General features: G+C 49.4%; 6 protein-coding genes across 12 annotated transcripts in view; 5 read left to right on the forward strand and 1 right to left on the reverse strand.

The window, feature by feature from the left end:
- LOC117640872 (protein FAM102A) overlaps nt 1-7,885 on the forward strand; it is a 34,292-nt gene extending 26,407 nt beyond the window's left edge. Inside the window, exons 5-10 of one of the 6 annotated variants that reach the window (XM_034377822.1) lie at nt 11-222; nt 510-720; nt 1,294-1,377; nt 2,185-2,607; nt 4,425-4,633; nt 4,703-7,885. In XM_034377822.1, the coding sequence (XP_034233713.1) occupies nt 11-222; nt 510-720; nt 1,294-1,377; nt 2,185-2,607; nt 4,425-4,633; nt 4,703-4,821 (1,258 nt within the window). In that variant the 3' untranslated portion in view covers nt 4,822-7,885. Of the gene's footprint in view, nt 1-10; nt 223-509; nt 721-1,293; nt 1,378-2,184; nt 2,608-3,344; nt 3,462-4,424; nt 4,634-4,702 lie in introns of all 6 variants that reach the window. The other 5 variants (XM_034377827.1, XM_034377823.1, XM_034377824.1 and 2 more) reach the window with 5 other exon arrangements.
- Nucleotides 7,886-8,825: 940 nt separating this feature from the next.
- On the forward strand, nt 8,826-10,476 carry LOC117640874. The gene is made up of 7 exons (XM_034377831.1): nt 8,826-8,954; nt 9,065-9,088; nt 9,186-9,391; nt 9,486-9,609; nt 9,689-9,853; nt 9,947-10,131; nt 10,305-10,476. The coding sequence occupies exons 1-7, from the start codon at nt 8,864-8,866 to the stop codon at nt 10,416-10,418; spliced, it is 909 nt and encodes a 302-aa protein (XP_034233722.1). The 5' UTR covers nt 8,826-8,863; the 3' UTR covers nt 10,419-10,476.
- On the forward strand, nt 10,376-17,524 carry LOC117640873 (uncharacterized MFS-type transporter C09D4.1-like). 2 transcript variants are annotated; one of them, XM_034377830.1, is made up of 9 exons: nt 10,376-10,504; nt 14,388-14,676; nt 14,787-15,014; nt 15,097-15,238; nt 15,958-16,178; nt 16,262-16,368; nt 16,448-16,558; nt 16,643-16,748; nt 16,831-17,524. In XM_034377830.1, the coding sequence occupies exons 2-9, from the start codon at nt 14,491-14,493 to the stop codon at nt 17,095-17,097; spliced, it is 1,368 nt and encodes a 455-aa protein (XP_034233721.1). In that variant the 5' UTR covers nt 10,376-10,504; nt 14,388-14,490; the 3' UTR covers nt 17,098-17,524. The 2 variants fall into 2 exon arrangements, with proteins under 2 accessions (XP_034233721.1, XP_034233720.1); XM_034377829.1 differs by lacking the exon at nt 10,376-10,504 and adding an exon at nt 11,297-11,568.
- Nucleotides 17,525-18,118: 594 nt separating this feature from the next.
- On the forward strand, nt 18,119-19,940 carry LOC117640959 (nuclear receptor-binding factor 2). The gene is made up of 4 exons (XM_034378016.1): nt 18,119-18,351; nt 18,508-18,692; nt 18,945-19,082; nt 19,198-19,940. Exons 1-4 carry the CDS (start codon nt 18,328-18,330, stop codon nt 19,670-19,672), a joined length of 822 nt encoding a protein of 273 aa, XP_034233907.1. The 5' UTR covers nt 18,119-18,327; the 3' UTR covers nt 19,673-19,940.
- Nucleotides 19,922-23,251, reverse strand: LOC117640955 (protein PTCD3 homolog, mitochondrial). The gene is made up of 12 exons (XM_034378008.1): nt 23,098-23,251; nt 22,748-22,868; nt 22,476-22,673; nt 22,264-22,390; nt 22,042-22,183; nt 21,719-21,950; nt 21,426-21,636; nt 21,139-21,349; nt 20,940-21,048; nt 20,631-20,875; nt 20,347-20,521; nt 19,922-20,231 (listed from the first exon to the last, which is right to left on the reverse strand). Exons 1-12 carry the CDS (start codon nt 23,130-23,132, stop codon nt 19,938-19,940), a joined length of 2,100 nt encoding a protein of 699 aa, XP_034233899.1. The 5' UTR covers nt 23,133-23,251; the 3' UTR covers nt 19,922-19,937.
- A 341-nt stretch (nt 23,252-23,592) lies between these two features.
- Nucleotides 23,593-26,082, forward strand: part of LOC117640957 (rhotekin-like) — a 39,766-nt gene continuing 37,276 nt past the window's right edge. Inside the window, exon 1 of the mRNA XM_034378011.1 lies at nt 23,593-23,745. Within this exon, the coding sequence (XP_034233902.1) occupies nt 23,608-23,745 (138 nt within the window). The 5' untranslated portion in view covers nt 23,593-23,607. The remainder of the gene's footprint in view (nt 23,746-26,082) is intronic.

Consider the following 26,082-nt stretch of genomic DNA (forward strand, 5'->3'; position numbering starts at 1 on the left):
TGTCCCGCAGTCCATCCCCCTCACTGAAGCAAAAGCAATTCGCCACGCAGGAGGACGGCACGGAGCGCTCGGAGCGCGGCCAGTACGGCAACCAGTATGGCAACCAGTACGGTACCCAGTACAGAGAGGACTTCTCGAGCGGCTCGCTCGCGGGGTCTATAGCCAGCGGCAGCTCTGGCTTTGGAAGCCTCCCCAAGAAGCGGCCTGCCCTGCTCAACTCTGGTAGCTTTCTTTTGGGTTTGCGCCTCGCGGCCCGCCAGCACGGACTCCAGGGGGAAGGGGAGAGGAATGAGCTTGCATGTGTTCAGCTTTCCTTTTAGACCATCAGTTTCCTGGTTTACAATATACAGGTCAAATTTTAGCTCTGTCAAGGGAATTCCTTTGAAAACACCCCCGTCTCCTGGCCCTTCCCCCCGGGGTCCGTGCGGCATGCCCTGCCCATGCCTGGGCGGCTTTGGCGGCTTTGTCGCGTCGCCTCATGTCTGCCTCACGTCCGCCTGTCTGTCCAGAACTCATTCAGGGCTCGAACAGCGAGCCGGCCGAGTACACCCTGGCGGAGCCTATGCAGGGCGAGATGGAGGATGGGTATGAGAACGAGCCGGGCCACTCGAGGAACTCCTCCAACACGAGCCAGATGAGCAAGGCCTCGGGGTACAGCTCTCTCAACAGCCAGAGCCAGCACTCGCGGCAGAGCAGCTCCGGGGACTCTGGCCACATAAGGTATTTTATTTTCATGCATTCCGCACTTTTACCGTCATTTGTTTGCTTCTATGTTCTTAATTTAAAATATACACACTCACACCACTGAGTTCTAGTTATTGATACGGTATGTTAGTAAATATTTTTTTTATGAGGTGAATGGCATTAATTTGCACGTGTCACACTACTTTATCGCACAATAATTGGTGAGGTAATCTGCATTCTTTCATGCGGTGTGGGTTGACGAGTAGATCATAGTTCATAGCGATGCAGAATTAATAATTTGATCTTAGCAATTTTTTTGTTAATATTTCACCAATTTATATCTATGAACTCATCACCATGTTTCACTCACTGACTCATTCCAAAATTTAAGTGTAATTCGTCTTTCTTTTTCTGGCGAAATTTCAGTTGCATGCGCTTTTTTTCTTCATGTCATGGGTTATGTCATTCCCAAATTTTCTTGATGCTTTAAGTAAACATAAAACTTGTCCCAAAAGTACTGAATATTTTCTTACAATTATGATTCATTTTAAATTCTTATTGGTGGAGCATGCACAAAGGGAGAAACACTAATGAAATTGTCGCCTGCAGGCGAAGGGTGCGAACGTGCCCTGGTAATCTGTGGTGTGCAATCCTTATGAAATCAGCGTCATTTGAGATCCTTCAGAATAGCAGGTACTGTGGAGAGTTTGGAGGCGTGTACTGTATATGAGTGTCTGTCACGCCTGTGCCTCTCTCCCTTGTAAAGTTTTTCCTGCTGTTTCCCTTTGTGCTTTTTTTTTGTTTTGTTTTGTTTTGTTTGTTTGTTTGATATTTGGATTTACTATGTAGGCTCAATAAAATTTAATCACTATTCTGGCTCCCAAAATGGAATGCAAGATGATGTTTACTCCTAACCCATTGTTTTTTTTTCGTGAGACTGTTTTCATGGATATTCTACTTGGCCAGCATTCAAATTGTACAATCTAACAGTAAAGCCTCTCTTTCGCTGTTTTAACCGTAAAATGACATCCACATGTGGCTTATCTAATCAAGGCTGCTTAAAGCTGCTCTAAAATTGTTAGTTTCTAAACTTTCAGTTATTTTTTGGGGAGTTCTGTTTATCAAATTTCTCATACCCATTTATTTGTAGTTAGGTGCATGTCAGTGCAAAAAAAAAATAATGAGCAACATGTAGCATCGCAAATCAACTCTTAGGGAATGTGTTTCTGATAGAGCATGTCTCTGTGTCTGATTTGTTTTTGTTTGTGTTCTTTGTATCTTGTGCAAGATAACAACTGCTTGAGTTTCTCTTTTTTTCTTGCCTCCTTAAATTAAATAATGATGTTAGTACAGTGAATCTTATCTGAAGTTGCCAAAGAATAAAGCTCCCTTTGGAATGTAGATTGCTCAGGGAAAGGTCGTAACTTGCCCCGAAATGTCTTTGTAGCTTCACACAGCGTACTGCGTGTTATTTGATGATGTGGCATGTATGTTTTGTAGGTCCCCGTCCTGGCCAATGAGGGTGCCCGTGCCTCGGTTGTCGCCCTCGCCATCTCCCTCTAGTCCGACCCCCCCTTCCCCCAAGTCCCCCACAGCCATTCACCGAAATTTTCTCTGGTTGCTGCACAGCCCTTTGAACCGGCGAGCAGGCCAAGCCAAGCACCGAGTCTCTGACCCGAACGGTGATGCGAGTTCGGTCCCTGATTGCAGGAACACTCAGCCCTTGCCCCTGTTCCCCATACCCGGCACCCCAGCCCCTGCACTCAAACCTCCGGCCCCGGCCCGCTTCCCCCAGTGGCCAAGCCCCAAAAGCGCGCCCCGCGCCGCCTCGTCCCCAGGCATGCTCAACCTGCACAGCCCCTGCGGACCGGCCCCACCCTCTGCCTTCCCAGCCGGATGTGTTGAGGCCAACGGGGTTTACAGGTAGGTCGCAGCGCGTCGCACTTTCTAACGCGCCCACTTTCAAACGGCGGCCCCTAGGCCTAGGTCATGAGGGTTGGATTGGTTCACCAACATTCTTACGTTAATCCCTACCAGAAAGTTTCAAATTTTCATTATTATATTTGAAAAATGACAGGAACAAATTGACACCATAAAAAGAGAGGAAACGCTTCTGACTTTTGGATTTTTGGCCTTCTTAGCTCTATGCATTAAAAAAATTAAAGCCTCTGAAGGTTTGCCTTGTGTCCTCTAAATTTGTTTGCTTCCTTTTCAATTGTGTGTATGCTTTTTAGTGTTATTGTTACTGTGCAGCTGTATTATTTTTTTATTTATTTTATTTGACAGTTGTTTTTTTTTGTGAATTTATGTAGTTATGCACATAAATGGTTTCAGTTTAGTGTGTTGGCATCAAAGTAACTTTGTAAAAAGTAGGACTTCGTCTTAGTAGTTTTAAAGATGATATCTGTGCCACCGAGTGTATGTAGAAGAAGTGCACTAGAGTATTGCATGTTTTATTTAACTACAGTACTTCATAAGATATTGTTTAGTTTTAAAGTGCTATTTTTTTATTTATTTTTTTCAAAATTAGATATTTATAGTTACTATATTTTATTGGAAGGTACTGCTGAAAATCCTCTGTGAATTTACTACCACATTTCACCATTCTTCACCATGCTGCCAAATGGTCATCATCGAATTCTTTGCAATCCGTTTAACAGGGGTGCAGTTGGACCTTACCGCAAGCTAGCTGCTGTAGCTGTCACTCCTGATGACTTCCCTGAAGGATGTGAAGGATTAACTTTGCAGTCATTACTGCACCGAAGAAGCAGCACTGTGTATGATCTTATAAAATGTTCTTCAATGCCCGCACATTTTTATTTATTTTCTTTTTCAGCACAAAGTAGTGGCAAGCATTCATGCTTAACTTTATCTCATCTGAATGATAAGATTTTCTGAAGACTTTTGCATGTTTTCGATTCAGAGCATGTTTCATATTTGTGTTTAAGGAGCAAATAGCCTTATTGTTTTTGTAATTTTATTTTGTTTCACTCAACCTTTTTTTTTTCTTTTTGTTGTGACCTATGAAAAATTTACTCCAGCACTCCTTGTTTCTGTATTTCTTATTAAAAAGTCAGTTTAGATTAGATTTTTCCTGTGGTAGATAGGATTTAGAGCGCCCACACAGACATTTTCAATCTGTTCTGTAATAAATGGTAATTTTTCAAAGCTGTGTACATGGTCAGCTTTATTTGTTTTCTTCTGTGATTTATCATACTTTTGATCATAAATACTGTTTACCCAAGATTCTGTTTACCAGATGGTTTTAATGTAAGGGACATATGTTATAGTTATACAACCCCTCTACCCAAGTATCTTTCTATAGAGATTATTATATGTTTTCAAGTTCCATGTACCTAAGAGTCATCTCCATGATGAGAAACAGTATGTTATTGAAGTGTTATTTCTTAAATATTTCTGTGGCATAGATATCATCAAAGGAACAAAATAATGTGCACATGTAATAGTTTGACAAGCAGCATTTAGCACATTACCATTATTTTAATCTCCCATGAGTTTATTTCCTTGTTTCAATTATTTTGAATGCCTCCTCATAATGCTTTAAAATGGCTTCCTGTTTGTCACACATAAGTGTAGTTAGGTGTGCCTGATGCATTCCCACTTTCAAAAGTTATAATTCAAGAATTAAATGTGACTTTCTGTACAATTTTTATTTTAAATTTAGTACTTGACACTTTTGTGCCTGTTGTATTCTCACCTTTTTCTTTCTGGAATTCCAGGAACCCAAGTGGAGGATCAGGCTTAAGTGAAACCGGGTCCTTAGACAGAGCCAAAGCAGCAATGGAGAGAAGAAAGAAGGCTGCCGAAGAGAGTGGGGGTGGAAATTCTGTTGGAGGGCGAGTGGAAGTTACAAGAGTAAACCCTGACAGTTTAATAGACGAGCTTATTAAATCAACTAATTTGGAACATCATGATGATTCTGCAGAGAGTGAGTATATTTTGTTTCAGCTTTCTCAAATTATGAAACAAGCTCTTACACCAATATCCTTTTTTACAGCTTCTGGATTGCAGTTGTTTATTGCCAAAGATGGAACTACAGCACTTGGCAGTCAGGAAGTGAAAAGCCAAATGTCAGCCGGTGTATTTAAACAAGTTGTCATGGAGGAAGACAGATAACACAACGATGCTAGCGGATACTCCCTTATTATCTAAAAAGGCAGTTTCCGCACAGTTCGCATCTTAAGCAGCTTTGTATCAAAGAAATTGTTTTTAAGGCATAAACCTTGAGTTGAGCTGGCAAAGGATTGCTTTTTGGTCTGTCCTTCTGCTATGCAGTTTGGTTGACTTAAAGCAGTTGTTTTATATGTGATATGACTGACTCACTCCATTTCTTAATGATTTATATATTAGCCTTTGTCAATTGTCAACATTTAAGTGACAATGAGGGCAGATCATTCTAATGGACTGAATTATAAATCATAGATGTTAGGTAGTGACACATTCATTATTTGTGGATTAAGACTTGATCTGAAAATCATTGTGTAGAACTCATTTTAGTAAAGACCACTCTTGGCAAGACTTTGATGGTTTCAAGGTGCCATCATTGTAATTGTGATTTTAGTATTGGCTCATAAATATTATTTATCTATTCTATACCATAAATTGTTACTTTGAAGTCTATGTTTGTGTATTCTTGTAGTTTTAACTCGCAAGCAATAGTCTGAAGCTTCATTTGCTGTACATAAGTCAGTATTTCTATTATTATTTTCCTTGTGTGTGTGTATGTGTGTGTGTGTATGTTTGAGCATATATGAGTGTGTGGTAAAGTACACTTTTGAGAAACTCTGTTTTGAATGGAACTCATTGTACTCTAGCAGGGATAGAGCAATCATTGAAAAAGAAATTGATTAATTGATTTTGAAGTTTCAAGTTCTATGATGTGAATCACAAATTCAAGTTTCTCTACATCCCAGTATTGTTATTTCATGCAGCATTGTCTTAGAAAACTGGAAAATGTGCTGGCGGTCCCAGTTCTCTTGTCAACAAGTCAAAAGCCACTGATATTGTTTTGTTTTTGTTGTTGTTTTTTTCCAAACAGTGCTTTAGGAAACTTATATTGATAAGGTAATATAATCTGCCTTTCATTTTTTTATAGAAGGAATCTGTCCTTTAATTTTGCCTTTTGTAAAAGTATAGTACTTAAATGAACGTTTTGCGACAGTTTTCTTTATAGTTTTATCAATAATTGTTAATATCAGCACTGTTACTAAAATACTGTAGATGCAACCAATGACAGAGACAGCTCAGTAGGTAGTGGTTATCAAGCTGCACACTTTCAAGAGTGTGCTTCCTACTCAGGAACTGCGTCAAGTACTGTTGTGCTCAACTCACCTACTGTTTTAGAGAAGTTCTTGCTTTCAACAAGACACTGCCATGTTAAGCTCAAGAGCTTCATTCTCGTGCGATGGTACTGTGAGCATTACCATCATATTCTTTTCTTTTCCATTTTGAGTGAATGTTTCGTTTTGACAAAGTATTTTAGTGTCAAGAAATTTAGAGTTTAGGATAGAAAAAAAATTGAGCACAGGGTAAAAAATTATTTAAATTTAATGGAGGACTTTTTTCGTATATTGTCAAGTATAGAAGGGGCATGCATAAAATTTCTATTGTCTCAGTCATATCCTATTAAATCAGATAACCCCTATTTGTGGGTGTTAAATTATCTGTAGTACTCAAAAAGAAGTTGTACATCACATTTCATGCAGCATCATGCTGGCTTCTGTTTTTCATCGTCTCTGTCATTGTTTGAAAGCTTGTGCCTGGTACTGACATCGTGAAAGTTGATCATTGTGTGTTGTCATTCAACCTATGGCTGGCCCATTGGTGTATTTGTTTCTGCTTGAAACATGATATTTGTTGACTTGAAGATTGCTAATAGGTATGTAATATTGTATATAGTAACCAAAATTGTGAAATATCAGGCCTCAGAAACTTATATTGTCGCTCTAGTGTGAAAAAGAAATAATAACTAGTTAAGAAGCCGAAGACCACATTGATTGAAATACATAATGTGTAGTAGATGGACGTACATACATGGGTACAACTGCATGAGTAGACCTACCTCATTGTATGTTTGTTTGTGTGTCTAAAACATTCTTTGCATTTAGTTTTACTTGTTACACTAAGATAAATTTAATTTTATCTACTTTGTTTATCTCGCAGTCAAAATGAAAATTACATATGCATTCTTTTTTCTTTTTTTGTTTTCTTTGACGAGAGGAAATTTTGTTTCCTAATGTGCTTTGGTGAGGACCTGAGGTTGATCTTTATTTTCTGATTATTTATTGCAGGGCTGCAATGTTGCATTTCAGTTTTGTGTTCTTTAGTTTTTTTGGGCAATAATCAAATAATATGGTGGGACTGATTTAAGATCCGCACTGTCATTCTGCTGCACAAATGCCACATGTTACGTATTTTTGAGTTGCTGGACTTCCAAGCAATCTTCCTTATGCTATTCCTTCAGTGTTCTTCCTGATGCTTTGAGCCTGTTTCTGGTAAAGTGTGTTGTATAGTGCTTATTTATTAAAAACCCAGTGGTAGTTGAAGAGTTTTGCTTCATCTTTGTTGAGGTGCCAAGCATACCCATTGAGTACAAAGCAAAATGTAGCCTATTTTTTAAGTTGGCTGGAATTTGTCAACATTATAACAGTTTCCATATTCCTCTGTACCAGAAGCCCATAATTTCTGTGTTTTAAGATAAAGGTGCTCTCAAGAAATTCTTCATAGCTTCTTTTTCCAGTATCTTCCATCCTATTCAAACATGTTTCTTCCATTATGTGGGTGGTTGATAGTTCTTGCATAAACATAACCAGAAATTGTTCATAATATATATATTTTTAATACTGTCTGAAAGTTGCCTTGTCGATTAATTTTTGTGTTGTGTACGTACTGTACTATTGTAAATTTTCTCATTTCCTAGCCAGCTGCTTTTTAACAGCCTTGTTAGATTATAATCAATGATTCCATGAAGAATGCAGTCTCTTGACATCAATAAGCAATCGTGTAGTACTCTTCATTTGATGGACCAAAGATGCATTTGGGCTGTTTTCTCAGTATGGATTTATGTCTGTGGCGATTCTCAGAGCTGGTCTCTGGTACTGTTTTTGTTCCTTTTTTTTCTTTGTTTTGTTTTCCATTGTACCACCTTATAAATTGATTTTTATTTACTGCCTGACGGGTATCCCAGTTGATATTAGTCTTCTCTTCCTCATCTCTTCTCTGTGTCTGAACGTGTTATACATGCAGTTGCAGGGTGGTGTTTTTCTACCTTCATCAAGATGCAAGTCTGTTACTTATCTCGTAATAATCAGTTTTCTGGATTTCATCCTTTCCAAACTTGCTGGTTCATACTTTAATCAGGGTGCACTAAACTAATACTACTTTCACAATCCTTAAAATTGAGCCACCCTGCAATGGTTTTATGTCTACCGAATATATATGAAAGATAAACAAGCTCTTGCCTGTATTTTGGTTCTTGCTCCTGTTTGAAAAGTTGCACCCCATGTGTGTTTCTGGTTTGGACAACTGTATCCTGAAAAGGAAAAGAAGATGCTTAGTCAGAATGTGTGTTAAATGATTCCTGTCAAGACAAATAAATATAGGTTACTTATGTGAAAATATGAAAGGAGTTCAAATTTTCTCTACCTAAACCACCTACACCGCAAAAACGACAGATGCCCAGTCATCAAATAGAAATAAATGACTTTTAGCTTACACTGATATCAATGTGAAAACATTTCAAGTTCTAAAATTTTACTGACAGGGTCCAGAATCAATCACATCTTGAAAAACAATTTGTAAGAATTGTCTGTCATCCACGACGATCAATGTTGGCTTTGCTAGAGGTGCTGTCAACAGCGCAGTCGAGTCATCGCTTGGACAGGTGCTTGGACGGCATACGAGACACGGCGCGCATAAACAGCCCGCGGTGGAAGCAAAAAACACTCTAACTACATTCAGCCAGATTGGCAGTTACTTGGATCGCTTCTCGCGGACCTGCAGAGCGCCAACTTGTATGTCTGCTCATCTGAGCGGCGGTAATGAAGTGTTTCGTTTCTGAGACACGAGCTTCATGAGAAAGGTGTTGCTGCCCCACACCCCGCCACGCCCTGCCACGCTGTGCCTAGCACTCGGCCTAGCATAAAATGGGAGGACCTCAATGCGAAGGAAGCAATTGGACTCTGCGCGGGCCATGGCGTTGACAACGGTACTCCTCCTCGCCGTCCTCGGCGCGGGCGCCGTCGTGCAGGGTACGTGCCCCTCTCTGGGTGGTTCGGTGCGGCCGCGGCCGTCCCGGCCGTCCAGGCGTCGGGTGATGCTTTATCACTGACCAACTGACCGCGGCACGATTTCGTTACAGGCGCCAGGCTGAACAGGCTGACGGGTAAGTGTCGGGGAAGGCCCAGGGCGTGGTGTCCGTGGCCGACAGGCCGACAGGGTGCTGGCTGACCGCGTAACCGCGTGCTGATACACATTTGCAGCAAAGTACGGCCTGCTGCCCGACCCGCTGCACCTCAACAGCTTCTTCGACCTGCCGCGCACCACCGAGGACGCCGTCAAGGACAAGTGGGCGCCGGTGGCGGGCGTGCTCGCCGGCAAGGGCGTCAGCGTGTGGTGCCGCGACGGCGACTACCGCGTCTGCCTGCTGTTCGACAAGCTCGGCAGCGTGGCGGGCATCCAAGTGTCCGTGAGTGCATTGCCGGCGGTGCCGAAAGCAGAATGCAGTGCAGGAGTAGGCCTAGGGTAGTTTGTACCGGGAGCTCTCTCCCGCGCTTTTGCAGCACTCCGTGGAGGCCTTGAAGCAGACTGGCGTCCCCCAGGACTTCAGCACCATCCCCGACTGGACGAGGCAGACCGTGCTGGGCGAGGACGTCTACTCCGCCATCGCCTACTTCGAAGACCCCAGTACGTTGGACAGTCCGAAATGGCACCAGCCAGCGCGCGTCGCGGGTTCGAATGCCAACACGTTGCCCTTTTTGCGCAGGCGCCCTGCAGCGCGGCGAGGGCCGCACCCTCACCAAGGACACCAACACGGCCGAGGGCATCTGGATCGAGCAGTCCGGAGCTGCCCCCCAGAAGATCGCCTTCGAAGAGAGCGAACTGGCCAGCACCACCGCCTACACCCGCCAGGGCTGCCTCTTCGGCCAGGGTGAGTGCTGAGTGGGCCACGGGCTGCCCTGCTGCATGGTGACAGCTGGAAACTGAAGCAGGAGCGGGTTACAAAACTCCGGGTCTGCTGCAGGGCGCCACTACTTCTACAACCTGACGAAGGAGTCCTCGTGCACCGACCGTCGGCCCTACTACATGCTGTACGAGGCCAAGACCAAGCAGATGCTCGGCTTCGGCGTCATCATCTTCGGAGAGCCGCCGCAGCGGTCATTCCCCCACCGGAAGTGGTTCCTCCACGCGCCCTCCTTCGTGGCGCCCGTGAGTACTGTCAGCGACCGCGCGCGGCTCGGCTCGCCCAGCGCGCCCAGCCAGCGCGCAACCCGAACGCGCCAGAGCCGATTGGGTTGCCTACCCGCGTCACGTCAGGCGCTGATGCCTGCTTGAACTTGATCTACTGAACACTGAACAGCCTCTGTTTCCACTCTCCGCAGTTCGTGACGCCCAACGGCCCCGCCTGCACGCAGCAGTGGATGCACAAGTACGGCACCACCTCGCTGCACGTGTTCTTCCGCCCCAAGCCCTGGAAGATCAGCTGCAAGGAGTAACTGGGACTGGACCACCTGGACCTCCGCGGAGCGCCATTAAACGCATTTGCATAAAGCACCTGTTGTCCTCCCTTGGCGATTGGCTGGTCAGTGTACACGCACACACACACACACACACGCGGTGACTCAGGGTCCACGCGGCCGCCTCGACAAAGCCGTCGCCGTGCCGCTGCGGCCGCTGCTTCGCCGAGTGACACTGTTGGCGCCTCTCCAACAGCCACGCCTCCTAGAGGCCTAGAGACCCCTCCCCTCCCTCGTCTTCCCCGCCCGCCCGGCACGACCGGCACGCAGTGTTTGCGCACGAGGACCATGTGATGGCGCCGCGGAGATACGCCCAGCTGAGCATATCTCTCTTCAGGGCCAGCATCGGGATCGGGCAGTCGGGCTGCCGAAGTGCGGACCGTTTGGACCGGAGGGGAGGTCTCCAGGGTGGACACCCCTTCAGGGAATGCCAGTGCCGGGGCCGGGCCGCATGGCGTGACAGGGGAGCGCGGCGGTGCGCGTGGGCCGAAGGCTGCTCACCCTGCCAGCTTTCTCCCACCTGCTCCCTTCCACCCCGCTGGCGAGGGCTGACGCTCGTCCCGCACTCGTAGTGACGCTCTTCCCAGTGTAGTACGCGCCGGTGTAGGGTACGCGAGTGTACGTAGGTAAAGCAACGTGAACGTGGGCCGTGGGCCGGTGAGTCGCTGCCCCAGCTGCCCCCACTACCGGCCTCCTCGGAGCCGCAGCGGCAGCCGCTCCGCTCCGGCGACCGCGCCTCCCGCCCGCGCCCCGCCCCGCCCGCCGGCCCCGCTGACCCCTCGCCGGGCTCGGCCTCGGCCACAACACGCGCCCCGCCGGGGCTCCGCTGGCTGGCTGGCTACGCCGGGCAACGCCGGGGCACCGCAGACACAACCAGCCCGACCAGGCGGCACCAGAAGACAGCCACAGCCCAGCCAGTAGCCAGTAGCAGAGCAGCCCGGCCAGTCTGCCTGCGCGGCTCTGGGCTCTAGCGGCACCACGAGTGCATCGCGTTCGAGTTCGCGTTCGTCCTCGCGGAGTGCAGTGCAGTGCAGTGTCACGACCACGCCGACCAGGGCTCCACGGCGTATGTGATGAGCGGCGATGAGGACGGCGTCAGTCTCCAGCGGCTCGGCAAGCAGCCACAATGGTGAGGATCGTGGAGTCCAGCAGTCCAGCAGCAGTGACCTGGAGTGTCGAGAGCTCCGTTCGCAGCGTAAGCTCGTGCTGCTTTGAGTCAGACTGCTGCCCTGAAGACTGAAGGCTGAAGGCGGCAGGCACGGCAGGCAGCTGGCGTTCGTGTCTGTGAACATCATGGTGCGGTGACGCGGTGACGCGAGCGCGGGACACCTGTGGCGCGCACGTGCTTTCAGTGTGTCAGTGTCAGCAGGGCCGCGTAGAGCGTCCTGAGGCCGCGGCCGCGGCCGCGCGGGCTGCCTACCCGCACCCGCGTCGCTCCGTGTCGAGCGACAGCGAACAGTCTGCCGGCGCGGCGGAACGGCGGCGCATGGTCGCTTCGCTAGGCCGCCAGGCTCTACGCCGTGGCTGCGCAGCTACGCCCCACGTTGGCGCCTCTAAAATTAGGGATCCGCCGCGGCCGGCGAGGCTAGGCACGGCAGGGCACGGCGACACCGCCGTCCGCACCGCAGCAACCGCGGCGTGGCGTACTACCGCGGCGCCGCGACGCGAGGCACGAGGCGCGGCAAGGCCTTCCCGCGCCGCGCTCGTCCTCGTCCTCGCTGCGTTCAAACAGCTCCAACTGCAGCACGGCGGCGCCATGGCGGCGCCATGGCGGCGTCCTGCACCCGCCTGCACCGCGGCGAACGCGGCCCGCCCGCCGTGTTTCGGTTCGGGCGCGGGCGTGCCGGAAGGATGGTGGGAGGAGCCGCTTGAGCCGCCCGCCCGGTGCATGTTTTGGCCGTGATCTATTTAGGCGCGGCACACGCGGCCGTGCACCACACCGGCGTCACGTCGCGGTGTGACGTCACAGTGGCCCAGCCGGCCTGGCCTAGGCCTGCCCTGAGGGGGGCGGGTTCCCGGGTTCGATTCCCAGCGGGTGCTTGACCGTCAGCAGTCGGGGCGCCGCGGGCTGCCGGGACGTTCGCGCACTCGCCTGCCAATTGACACCACGCATTGCATTGTGTTGACACGGCCCGCGGGCCCCAAGGAGGAGGGGGGGGGGGATCAAAACGCCGCACGCCCCTCCAAGAGAAATCGGTCAATCGACGAGCTGAGGGGGCCTGGGGCTGGGTCCAGTTTGCACCAGGAGCAGGCCGCGGTTTCTGCGGTATCGATGTATCGATGAATCGATGTGCATGCATGGCGCCGACACACGGCCAAGCCTAAACGGCCGTCGAAAAAAAATCCGAGCATTTCCGTGCATTCCCTCCTCCTCAAATCCCTTCCTGGCGGCACATTGTTGCCGCTGTGAGCCGTCGAGCCGTCGTCCAACGGGACGGGCGGGGCGGCGGGGACGGTCCGTACGGGTCCCTACCCGCCCCGCGCCACGCCGGGTGCCTCTTCTTGTCCTTGTTCTCTCGGTCCAGTCTCGCCGGTCCCGGTCTCGGGGTCCCCACGAGCGAACGCGTTTCCTCGGGGTTAGCGAACTGCCCTGCCTCAGCAGCACTCTCTGCACCTCGCTGCGGCGGAGCGGCCGCCACGGTTTCATTGCGAGCGTGGGCGGCGAGAGAGTCCAGGTAATCCCCCCACCCCCTCCCCTCGCATTCTTGGCCTTTCCGTTTCATACAGCAGCTGCTGCTGCAAGCTCAGCCTCCTGCCGCGCCCCGCCGGCCGGCGTGGCCCTGCCTCGCTCCGATGGCCACACTATCAGATCCTGACTGATGACTATGACTGTTCAGACCGCCGCGCTGCCGCTGCCATGAGGTCGTGCCGGCCGCCGGCACTCGGGGCAAAAAGCTTCTCGGCGGGCGCGGGCTGCGCGGCCGATGCGATTCCCGCCGCAAACTTTGGACTGACAGAGGGCAGAGGCATGACGAGCCCGCGATGTATGTGTGCGTTGGACGGGGGGAGGGGAGGGGGAGCGCTGAACTTCGCTCCTTGGTAATGACCGGACAAGCAGGCAGAGCAGGCAGCACGCGGATGCGGATGGCCAAGGACGCGACGACGCGCCGCGGAACGTCGCGGAATCCGGGGGCCGTGGTGGCGAGTAGCGACTGCGGCGCGCGGGGCGTCGAGGAGAGCAGCCTGCATCGGCACGGCCAGCCGACGCCGGCCTCTGTGCTCCTCGGATGCTGCATTGACCCGTCAGTTTCGCACAGCCTGGCGGCCTGCCTGCCATCCTGCAGGCCCGCGGCCAGCCCGTCTGCCCACCCTGACGTCCGACAAGGCGCTGCAGCTAGACCAGCGCCAGCTTGTAGGACTCCGCCATGCGCGCACCGCGGGCAGCTGTTTGTGCCCGGCTGCCCAGCATTGATAGGCAAGGCAAGCCGCGCCAGCCCGCCGCCGGCATGCAGCTCCCGGGCGGTGGCGGTCAAGGCCACGCGCGCCAACGCGTACCCAACCCGCCCACCATGTATGGAAACCCCTTTACTACCATTCGCGGGAAAAATGGAAAACGGAGGCACGCACTCACGCTCAGAAATTTGTTTCGGAAGTTTCCGACGCAACCGACCAACGGGCTGGCGGCGTACGTAGGAACGTGCGCGGTACACTCGACTTCGCGCGCGCCGCCGACGCCACCGCCAGCCGCCAAATGAAATCGGTAGTAGCCCAATTCCATTTGTGTTCGAATTAGCAATTAGCGGGCGGCGGCGGCGGGCACTGGGTAGCGAGTGAGCGAGTCAGTGAGTCGCCCAAGGCCGTCTGCACTAATGATGCAGTGCAGGGTGACGCGCCGCGACGTCACGCCTGCCGCGCAGCCGCGCCGCGTCCGCGAGGTGCACGAGACCCTCGTTGGCGCCGTGCCTGACTTGCCTGACACTTTCCTTGACGCGAACCGCTTCTTTGCAGCGTGGAGAGCCAGCAGCCGCGCGTCCCGGAGGCGACGGCGCTCAAGGACGCGTCGACGCCCACCTCTGGCTCGGTGATCCGAGTGTACCGGCGACGATGGGGCATGCTGGGCCTGTACATCGCCGTCATCTGCCTCAACTCGGTGCCCTACATGCAGTACACCGTGGTCGGCAACGTGCTGTCCAAGTACTTCAGCGTCAGCAAGGACGACATGGAGTGGATGACCATGGTGTCGTCCGCCACCGCCACCCTCTTCATCTTCCCCGCCGCCTGGGTGCTTGACAAGTATGTAAGTGCAGCTCCTGCGGGGCCCCTCCCTCCCCCTCGTCGTCCCGCGCCCTCCCCGTGCCAGGTGGCTGCAGTTGGCTGGACTTGCTCATGTTCTTCTCGTCGTCGCAGGGGCTGCGCGTGAGCGTGCTGGTGGGCGCAGCGGGCACCGCGGCGGGGCTGTGGCTGAAGACCCTGGGCTGCGGCCAGGACGGCTACTGGCTGTCGCTGGCGGGGCAGGGGCTCGTCTCCGTCGCCACCCTGTTCGTGGTGTCCTCGGCGCCGCCGCGGATGGCGGCCGTGTGGTTCCCGCCGCACCAGGTGGCCAGCGCGGTGGGCGCCGCGTACCTCGTCATCATGGTGAGTCGTGGGGGTGGCCGATGTCGATATCAGTCCGACGGGGGTCCCTTTGGGGCTTTATGCTGACTGATTTGTGTTGCAGCTCGGCATCGCCATCGGGTGCGCCATGGCCCCGCTGTCCGTGAGCGCTGACCAGTCCGCCGACGAGAACTACTACAGCCTGCTCACCACCAACATCGGCCTGGCCGTGGTCGGCACCGCGCTCCTCGCCGCGGTGTACTTCGGTAGCGTATCGTGTTCCCTTCGACTTTCCTTCGGAAAATGTTTGCAAGGTTTCGTACACTGTAGGCACACTGAAGCGCCGCATGCCGCAGCCTCGCGGGAGCCCCTCGGAGGTCGTTTCCCCAGCTAAGTGGCTGACGCAGCCGATGCAGCCCTCAAACAGAACGGGGACCGGGAGCGATAAAGTCCAGCTTGTTTTGGGCTTGCTTGCAGCTGTCGGACTGACGGACTGTCGAGGCGTTTTCGTCGCGGTGCCGATAACGCCGTGATCCGAATCGCTGCCTATGTTTACCCTGGGCGCCGCCGCGCCGCGGCCGGCCCGCTCCCAAGCGAAGGGAAGGGTGACCCGACCCGCGCGGCCAGGGCGGCCAGGGCAGGGCGCGGAGCCCCGCGGACGCGCCGACGCCGACCGGGCCGCGGCCTGCCACGATTAGATACCGCCTAGCCCGCCAAGCCCGCCAAGCCGGCCAGAGCATGCGCGTGCACGCTCCAGTTCCATAAAGTACAAAAGGACCACGCTCCGACCAAACTAGCTGTGAGTCCTCGCAGTCGAGGGCTAATGCCTACTGCCGCCTAGGCCTAGGCCTCCAGGGGCCCTCGACCGCGAGAACTCACAGCTAGTTTGGTCGGAGAATAGGGCAAGAGACCCACGCCTAGCCCACCTAGCCTCACGCGGCCTAGTCACGGTGCGCTGGAACTAAGCGGTCGCCGACGCCTCCAGTGTTCCAGGACAAGCCGCCGCTGCCGCCGTCGCCCTCCCAGGCCGTGAGGGCCTCGCCGGCCAGCGAGACCGCCAACAACGCCACGGCCTTCTTCAGGTCGCTGCGGCGCATCGGCCGCGACCCTCACTTCCTGCTGCTCCTCTTCGCCTGCGCCCTGTTCTCCTCCACCCTCATCGCCTACAGCGTGCTCATGAACAGGACCGTCGTGCACTTCTTCGGGGTGAGCCAGGCCGTCAGACTCTGCAGCTATTTTTCCCCCCTCCGTTCCTCTGCGGCGAGAATAACGTTCTTGGTGATGCTCAGGATGTCGGCGCGAAGCACACTAGCTGGATCGGGATGATCATGACGCTGCTGGGGATAGTGGGCATCGTCATCATCGGCATGCTGGTGGACAAGACGAGGCTCTACAAGTGAGTTAGGCACTGGCCCACCCATACTCTCTTGGTACTTCCCTGGGTAGTTCTTTTGCAACGTGTTCCTACTTCGCAGGGAGTGGTCGGTGTTCATCTACGTCTGCGCACTGCTCAGCGCGGCGGCCTACTCGGTGTCCGTCAGCCAGGGCACCATCGTGACCGTTTACGTCTCCGCGTCTATACTGGGGTAAGAGCGAAGGAGTGGGCAATTTTAATGAAAATCTCCCGGTAGTCTGCCTTTGCCCTGCTAAACTGTTGTCATGTTCTGCAGCTTCTTCATGCCCTGCTTCTACGTACCTGGACTAGCCCTGGCTGTAGAACTGACTTACCCCGAGCCAGAGGGCAACCCCACCGCCATCATCAACTGGCTCATTCAGGTGAGATGTTCACCGGCGTGCTTATTGTACAAAAGTTGCCTCTCGCGGAAGATTTTTAACCGTAAATTCTGTGTTTCTCCAGCCCACCGCGCTGCTGGTGAAGCTGATGTACAGCCAACTGTTCGAGGTGGCTAGTCCCGACGTGGCGCACATGGTGCAGTGCTCGCTCCTGGTGGCGGGGCTTGTCTGCATCGCCTGCGTGCCCAAGAAGTACCGGCGGAGAGATGCCGAGCGTCTCGGCCACCACGAACCCGTGAAGAACGTCAAGGAGACCAACGGGTCCACCGCCAAGGCCGAGGACGCGGAGTTGGCGGTCCCCGAGGCCAGCAAGCTCACCGTCGTCGACTGATTCAAGTGCTCAATGACTGATTCCAAATTCCAATTTTTAGGGCAGGATCTGGTTTATTGTTGAGGGTCCGGTCCAAACCCTCGTTGAAAGTCAATTTTCATGTGTATGTATGAAGTGTTTTTGTGCGTTTATGTGAGTGTATGTGTATGTGTGTGTTTGTGCGTGTGTATGCGTGCGTGTGTGAGGCAAAAGGGATGAATGCCCTTTTTAGCTTAAGAGGCTCAAACATCACTCGCCTTCGTGTCTTCTGTCCGCTTTTGACATTTCTCACTCCATTGGCAAGAGAGCGGCTTGTGCAGGACACATTTTTATATCAAGGCTTAGTGTAAATACAGTTCTGTTTTTTTTTTTCTAGTTTTCTAGAACCTAATGTTGTCAATCGCGTTACAAAAATGATATTTAAATGTTTATTTTTTAAAGAAAATTATGAAGTCTATTTTAATGACTACCTTGGTGCAAACCACTCCTACCTTATGCCCCAAGACTATACAGTACAGTACAGTGCCCCGCACCTCCCTGCACCTCGTACAGTGTACTGTACCTCCTTCGACTGGCAATCCGGTTTGGCTGGCTTCGGCCTGGCCAACCTGGCCAACCTTCCCTCTCCAGTTCGTCGTCTGCGTTGCCAAACGCCCGCAGTTCGCAAGCGCCCGCAGTTCCCAAATGGAAAATAAAATAAAAAGCAGTTGTTATAACTTGGGTCAAACTACGTACGGGGACTCTTCCTGCGAACAAAATGCGGGGAAAATACACCCAGCCGCACACAGTAGGGACGAACGCCACCTGAGCTTTTAAGTAAAGCCCGACAGAGGAGGTGCACGCAGCACGCGGCCTGAGTGGCCATCTGATGTCTGATAGTTGGACCAGTGGCGTGAAACGTGTGAAGTCGCGTGAGACACGAGATGGACCAAGTTTTGAATCGTGACCTTGCTTCCCGCTCTTGGTGACGGGAAAAGGGAGGGGGCAGGTGGGGAGAGGAGAGAGGGGGGGGGGATGACTGAGGACGGCTGACGCGAGGCTAGCGCTTTCACTGCGAATAACAGGTTGCCCCTCTATATGCACTGAGTGTTTATCTTTGTGTCTTTTCTGCTTTGTGTTTTTTCTTCTTGTCTTGGGTTTCCTATTCCTTCGGTGTCGTGCCCATTGACAGCGCAAAGCTGCACGTTTGCAGGCCTCGCTTTGAACCTACGGAAGGCCAGCCGCTCCGTCCTGTTTCTAATATGTAGCGGAATGGAGGAGTCTCCCCTAAATCAAGTCAGTTGATGTCCTGACAGTTTTAATAACATAACCTGGTTTTATTGCCTTGGGTGTACTCCAATTTGACACTCATGCAGATCAGTTCTGTTGAGGCTTCAAAGAATTTCTGTCCCAGCTGCTTGCGTTGATGAGCAATCCATGATTGTGTTTCAGGCTCATCGAGAAGATAGACGTGCGCAACAGCACTTGAAGGGCGGAAGGTTTAACGAAGCTGTCAAATGTCACCAGCTAGCTGCTAAGTATATTGAGGATGCTATGAAAGTAACTTCTTCGCCACGAGCCCTCGAGTCTCTAGTATTGCAGAAAGAATTCCACGTAAGACAGCTGGAAATCGTTGAGTAAGTAGTAGAAAGCTTTTTGATTTTAATTCTTTATTTGAGTAGGTTTTGTCACATTATGTACAGGGTGTATACCTATGAGCTGAAAGTAGTTGAATTATGAAGCAGGAGGAGGCTGGACATTTTAATTGAGCAGTACTCTAAATAGGAAGATGGAATAAAAGGACCAGCATCTCTAAACCTCAATGCTCCTCTGAAGTATTAAAAATTTTTGGTTCTTTTTCATCACAAATGCTTTTTATCTGATTGTAGACTTAAGAAAACTCAGCTTGGTTTGCTGAAAAAGGCATTAGAAAACAAAAGAAAAATAATGGCGCATTTGAGAGAAAAGATGCTGATTGGAGATCATAAAGGTCAGGAGCCTAAAAACCTCCAAACAGCAATTTACAGGTTTGTGAATTTCATCTATGTTTACTGAAGTGGGCTTAACAATGGCCAAGCAACACAGCAAATTTTAAAGTTGTAAGCCATTAACAATATTTAATGTTGTGTGATCCACTTACAGAACAATGCAAGAGGCTGATTCCTTGCTTATTGAACTCCTTGGAGGAGCTGCCAGTGAAGACACTGTCGATGGTACAAATCAAGAGACCTCTGACCAAGACTCAACGCCAGCACTTAATCCTCTGGGAAGTAAACATCCTAAGGAAGATCGTGTAGTTATTGAAGAGCTGCATACTTTAAACAATCAGCTTCGAGACCTCATAAATGCTCTAATGACACAACTTGATGAAAGTGAGCGGGAGAACAAGGCTTTACGCATACGAATAACCGAACTTGAAAGTGAACTTGTGAAAAGCAATCAAGCTCATATTTCTAATGAACCTGTTGGTCTTCAAGTTATCACTGATTCTACTGGTGGAAACTTTTCACCTTTTGTCCTTTCACCAGTTAGCCAATTAAGTCCAGATGCAGCAGATACTAGAGAGCTGCCCCCACTGGCTCCTTTAGAAATGCCTAAATTTGACTACACTTTGTAGATTAGTAAAACCTTATATAAAATTAGGAAGAACCCTGAAGTATTTATTGCTTTTTTGTACCCTCATTGCATGTTAATTAACTAAGGGGAATACAAGGTATCATTGGCAAACTGTATTTATACTTTAAAAATAATATTGGATCGGAATATATGTAGTTGAATGTAATACTGGTTATAGAAATCAGTTGTAGATTAAATGGCAGAGATAAAATTAGTTGAGTATGTTTCATTTTATTAGAAATCAAACCAATAAAAACGAATTACCTTTATTTTTCGACTATTTTTTTAATATCCGGCTTGACAACATCAGGCTTAGGTTTCCTTGGAACAGATATGTCCTGCTCTGAATCACTGAAATCATCAGAATCACTCGATTCACTGTCACTGGTGCTGCTGTCACTACTGCTGCTGCTATCCTCAAACTCGCTTTGGAGTTCTTTTTTAAGATCATCGTTCAGGAAATCTGCTTTCATTATCTTGGAGGCTACTTCACGCAGTTCCAACTTTCTTCCAAATGACTCCATGCCGCTAAATGATTTATTGCAGAATTTAAGCACCCACTAGAAGCAAAAACAGAAATTAGTCTCCGATGCTCTGAATTAAAGAATAATTATTTAGTTTATTGGCACAAAACACCTTTAATAATAAAAATATAAGATTAAATAGATGACTTACAACTGCCATGTTTGGATTTGCATGGTCATAACAACTGTCCAAAATTTCTGACACTGCTTTCTCATCTGGAATGAAGTCTTTTTCATGCATAAACTTCAGGCATGTTTGGATGGTACGCCATTGGCATCCCCTCGCAAATAGATGCAGAAGATAATCACACATCTCATGTGTAAGACTAATTCAAAAGAAACAAAAGCAGAAACAAAAAGCAGAATAAGAAAATTAAAATTAATTTATCTTCATGTTTTTTGTAAGACTGAAGTCAAGCTTTACAAATAACTTACGGGATTGACACAAAAACATTATCTTTCTCCTTTTCCATTTTGAAAAGAAAAAGATTAACTGCTGATTCTGAGACAACTTTTCTCATTTCAATAGCTTCAGGGTCAGGCAAACCAGTTAAGTTCACAGCCACTTCCAGCATTTTCAAAAGAGTTTCTTCATTAAATGACCCTGATGACATGTAATGGTTCCAATAAGTAGGGAAACTTTTGATCTCAGCATGTACATCACAAGCATCAAAAAGGACCTGTAAAAAGGTAATAAGTTATAGAACTTCTCCAAATCCAAAATGTGCTTTTATTTAACTTTACCTGATAGAATAAAGGACTTGGAGTGTGTGCATGTGGAACTAATAAATTATAGTATTTTATCAAAGTTGGAAAGTCTGCCTTTTTGCTTAGAACATGGAAGAAATTGTTGCTGCAAAATAATGTTAACATTTGAACACTTTTTTTTTTTTAAGAAAATAAGATTGGACCGAACAGAGCAATAAATCTTAAGCATACTTACAAGAAACTTGTTGACCTATAACCATCAAGGAGCTCTCTATTTCTGGAATGTAAAAACAATTCCAAACCATTGATTGCACTTGGCAAGTCTTCCATTACTGCACAGCACTTTAGAATCCAATCAAAGAACAGTAAATCAGATGGATGTTCTGCCACTAATTCTTTTCCTTTTAAGGACTCCAGGATTGATGGCAGAAATACTGCCAAGTTAGCTGTAATAAACACAATTTGTCAACAATCAAAAACAACAGTGCACATAAACTTGCTAGAATATGTTTCATAGCTTACCATCTGGTCTAGTCCGCCCCACAAGACCACGAGCAATCATTCCATACACTCCAATAGAGGGAGTAACACCTGCCTTTTTGAACTCAGCCACCAGTTGAAGCAATATTTGATACCTTTGAGGCATTCCCATGCGACTCACCGCATCAATAGAATAACAAAGAGTTCCTAGGTTTGGCTTTAATCCAGCTGCATTTATTTCTTTCAAAATATTCTATGAAAGATAAGACAATTATTATTAAATTGCTATAAATTTGCCAGTTCTGGGAGAGAGCATATGGTGAAAATGTGCCTACCTGGACCAGCTGCCACTTTACATCAACTTTATCATAAATAGAAATAGTTCTCTTGATTATAAAGTTATATGCATTAATGTCTAACTTAATTTTCTTTTCCTTAGCTTCTTCTACAAGTTTATCTCCTTCGACTTTGGCACCATACATGTATAGGCCACAAATTAATGCGCAATATGGTGCAGATCCCAAAGACTTCAGTGAAGAAAATAAGCTATCCACAAGGGGGTGGTTTCTGGTTTTCAAAAAAAAAAGTTTGATCAAAGTCAATTAGAAATCATAGCTGCAAGTGTGAAAATGTGACCAGATCAAGTAAGTTTTCTCACTTCCAGTGGTTGATTGTTGGGTCTCCTTGACGTGAGGTGTGTCCATAATAACGTTCAGCAGAATTTTCCATGGGTGTGTCATCTTCACAGTTATAGAAGCAAAGCAATTCCAGCAAAGCAAGCTGAGTTTCCTGCCTTATATCTGTTAGGTGTGGTTGTCATATGATTACTGTCTAAAGATTATTAGATGTTATCTTGAGAAACAGCCCTAAAACTACATACCCATTTTCTTCTCTTGCATGAGCTCATACACCTTAATAGCATCTGAAACTTTTGAATCATGTATTTTTTGGAGAAGCATTTCTTCATTTGCATTGTCTCCATTAATTGGTGGAGAAGGCATGTATGACTGTAAAGTAAGGAGAGGAGGTTCGGCAATGAATTGATTGCTGCTCCACAATTTAGAATCAACTGACATTGTCAGCAATACTCACCATCACAGGAGGGTCCGAAATGACTTGAGTGAAAAGCTCTGGATGCTGATCTCTGACCCACGTTCCTGCCTTTTGACCAGCACTTTTAGCTAGTGAATACATTCTAGCCTGTCTGTCATTGTATGGTGCAAGAAAAGGATCATCAAAAAACTTGTAGGCCGGGCCTGTGAAGTCATATGAAACCGTTGTCTCAAGGGCCTGCAAACAAAATAGTTACTGTAGACAGAACGTGCCACAAGTTTAAAGAAACAAACGTATTCTGGAGACATTACTTTTAAAATATCAGTTGGGCCTCGATGTTTTCTGTTTGGGATTTTAATGGTTTCTTTTGATGGAGCAGCAGTGGATGAATACTTGGACCACCACAGCTGAAAATACTGCAAGTTTGATGACCTGAAAGTCAAAATTAAGAATAATAATGATAAAACTGACTTACGAGGGGTTAAGTCACAGATAAAAATAGCTCTGAATGCTAAACTGAGAGGATTGAAACAGACATGAACAACCAAATGGTAACAAATTAAACACCCAAAAATACTGTTGTTTATAAGCGGCAGGTTAGAACCAATGTCGCTATTTTAAAATTTGGACATGTCGCGCAATTGAATATGAATAAGAGCACCTGTAAGTCTTCGACGCACAAGTAATGGAATTCATTATGATAGAAGACCAAAGCGGTAAGGTTCTAATATCAATAAATTTCAATAAAACAGGTCTATCATAGTGTCTACTGCTGCAAGTTCCACCATGCTTTTCAAGCTCGATGCGATGCTCGATACCACACTCGACCTATCGAAAACGATCATACCAACTTCAATCACCTCTATCAGAAATAAAAGATGCATATGCGAAAATCCACCAATACAAACATAGCTATTTTTTTTAAAAAAAAAATGACATTAATGTTCAGTGAAGCGGCGCGAAGCCCAAAGCCAGCGAAAGAACGCGAAACTGAGGGAAAAGTTTGGTTCTCGTGTTGTGGCGTCCCTGGTGGAGCCATGTTTGGTTTCAGGTTTGAAAACTTGGAGGAGTGAGTGAAAGGTACCCGTAGTACTCAACGGAAACCGAGTGCCGCTACTCGTCGCAACCGTTCGAGCAATATTTCGACGCCCCAAATTCATCCGCCAGCAGTATGGCACCGAGAAAGGCCTCTAGTTTGGCGCGTAAATCCTTGTCCAAGATATTTAGCAAGGATAAAGTGGGCAAAACCATCGGGGACTTAAGCTTGCGACTTAGGCCCCGGGAGCGAAGGACTGTCCAGCCAGTCAGGGTGAGCCACAAACCTTTGTTCACCTTATTTAAGTTTGACTTTCGTGCCAAGGAGTAATGAAAGACATTCATTTGAATGTCGTGGCATTTCCGGACGGGGAGCTCACGTTGCTAACGCCGGGCGGAAAACATAGGTTAAGGGCGCCTTAAGGCGCCACCTGCCAAACTGCAGTTTCGCGGTTTTCTGTCGGGCACTTTACGCCTATTGGTTTCGAGATGAAGTGAGCGGTGTTGTCTTCAGCAGCAAAGCATTGATGGGAGCGTCGGCAAGCACCTGCACGTCGTGCACCTGTTCTTATGTTAAGCACGGTTAATTTGGAAAGGAGGGGGGGGGGTGTTATTGTCTGCGTGCTTGTCGCAATGCGAAGGGGCGGGGCCGAAGAAGGGAGGGCACACATGATGGCGTCCCTGCCCACCGTACATTTGCGCTCGCAGCACTCACTAACTTTTTTCATGCTTTTTCCCCACTGACAAGCTAGTGAATTGTCACTCTGGAACAAGCATGAACCTCAGCGACACAGTACCGCCCCCCCTTTTTCTTGTCCATTTTCCCCCCTTTCAGTGAGATAGTCAGGAGATGGAAACTCTGCACCTGATTACTCTCAGAGGTCCAGCCCGAAATTTCCAAGTCCTTTCTCTAGCCTGCCATGTTTTCTTCTCCTTGCACTGTGCTGTACACGGCTGTACACTGTATGTCACGAATACTACACAATTGCTGAACCCCCTCAGCTTGTTTTGTCGTGACGGCGTCGCACCAGCCGCTCTTCGTTCGGACCCAAAATATCAAAGTCGTTAACCCCTTCGAAGCGATCACCGCTATCGTGGAACCCCGCTGGGGTGCTTCTTAAACCGATATGGGGCACGGTCCGCTGCGCCGAATCCGCCGTGCAACATCGGTGGGGTAGTGTCTCCAGAGCGACTCTGCGTGCACTTTCGAGAAAAAGCAGTGTCGCAAGGACTGGTCACTACAGTACCACTGGTCGCCGGAGAGAACGACGAACGTCATCTGGGACACCCACGACACGCTCCGATGCCCGGTGACCAGTGATTTTCATTTCCTCCATATTTTTTCGGGGAGGGGCCGTGTGCCGTGTTGCCTGCCCTGGGCCCGCCGCCGGCCTGGCTGGAGTCCAGGCGTTGAGTCCAGGCCGCTGGCGCGCCGCCCCTCCCCGCCTGGAGTCTCCAGAGACTCCAGAGCCGCTCCGGGAGGCCTGCAGGCCCAGGGCAGTCAGTCCGCGAGTCCCTCACCTCGGTGGGGTACCTCAGCCCGCCTCAGCCAGTCCAGTCCCTCTTCCCTCACAGTGCCGCCCCGACGTCCGCGGCGAAAGCACGGCGCCGCCTTCCGATCGCCCTGCACCGCGCAGCGAGCGGCGAGCTGCACCGCGGACCACGCGAGCTCCACCTCGCGCCGGACCCGCCGGACCGCGCGCGCGGCTGTGTGTGCTTGTGCGTGCGCGCGCGTGTGTGTGTGTGACCGCGTGTTTACTCCAGAAGAAGGGTTGTTGCTGAACTACACTTCTCCCTCTCGCTTGGAGCAGTGATTGAAAAGAACTAAGTGAAATGTGCGTGTAATTTTGATAGACTCGCTGGTTTATTTTTCACCAGAGAGAGGGAGATCCCGGCGAGGAGGGTCGGAAAATTTCGGAGGTAAAATGCTCCGGACCGGTTCGGTCAGAGGCCGGCTTGTCTTAGACACGACTTGTGTTTACCCTCCTTCCTTGCCGGGATTTTGAGTCGTGGTGCTTCGGATTCCTTGCTTGTGCCTTGGGGGGTTCGAATCAGACGAATGCCAGAAATTGTTAACTCTTTGCCGCAAAGGTTCCCAGAATGCCCTTTTCATACTTCGGACGTGGGGGAGACTTTTCAACGAGTGCAGCCACACTGTGCACTCCTCGAGACTGCATTCTGTTCGCATTGGAAAACGAGAAGTTCGCGCTGGGGACGATGATGACGGCAATCTTTCAAAGTTTTCGTTCAACCGCTTGCTCGTTCGCGTTCTCTTTGCAGTAGGTGTTGTAAGGGTGTTTATAACACCGCGTTGAAAAATGACTCGCGCCGTGATTCATTGCACGTTCAGATATGTTTTTCCATCTGCCTTTTTTTTCTTCTCTTTATTTTTTTTTTTGTCGGTGTAGCGATTGGGAGTGCACTGTGCTCGGAACCGCACGGGGATGAGTAATGGCAGCAGATTCTGATTCCCACACGCCCCGCCCCGCCCCGCAACGCCACGCGTTGCTTACTTCTCGCGGTGAGCAGGTCCACCTCGCGCCCCGCCCAGCCCATCTGCATGCTGGGCAGCTTTCTCAGGGCTTCCGTAGGGCTTTCGCAGGGCTTTCGC

Source organism: Thrips palmi, unplaced genomic scaffold (assembly GCF_012932325.1).
Source record: "Thrips palmi isolate BJ-2018 unplaced genomic scaffold, TpBJ-2018v1 HiC_scaffold_15, whole genome shotgun sequence".
Taxonomy (NCBI): domain Eukaryota; kingdom Metazoa; phylum Arthropoda; class Insecta; order Thysanoptera; family Thripidae; genus Thrips; species Thrips palmi.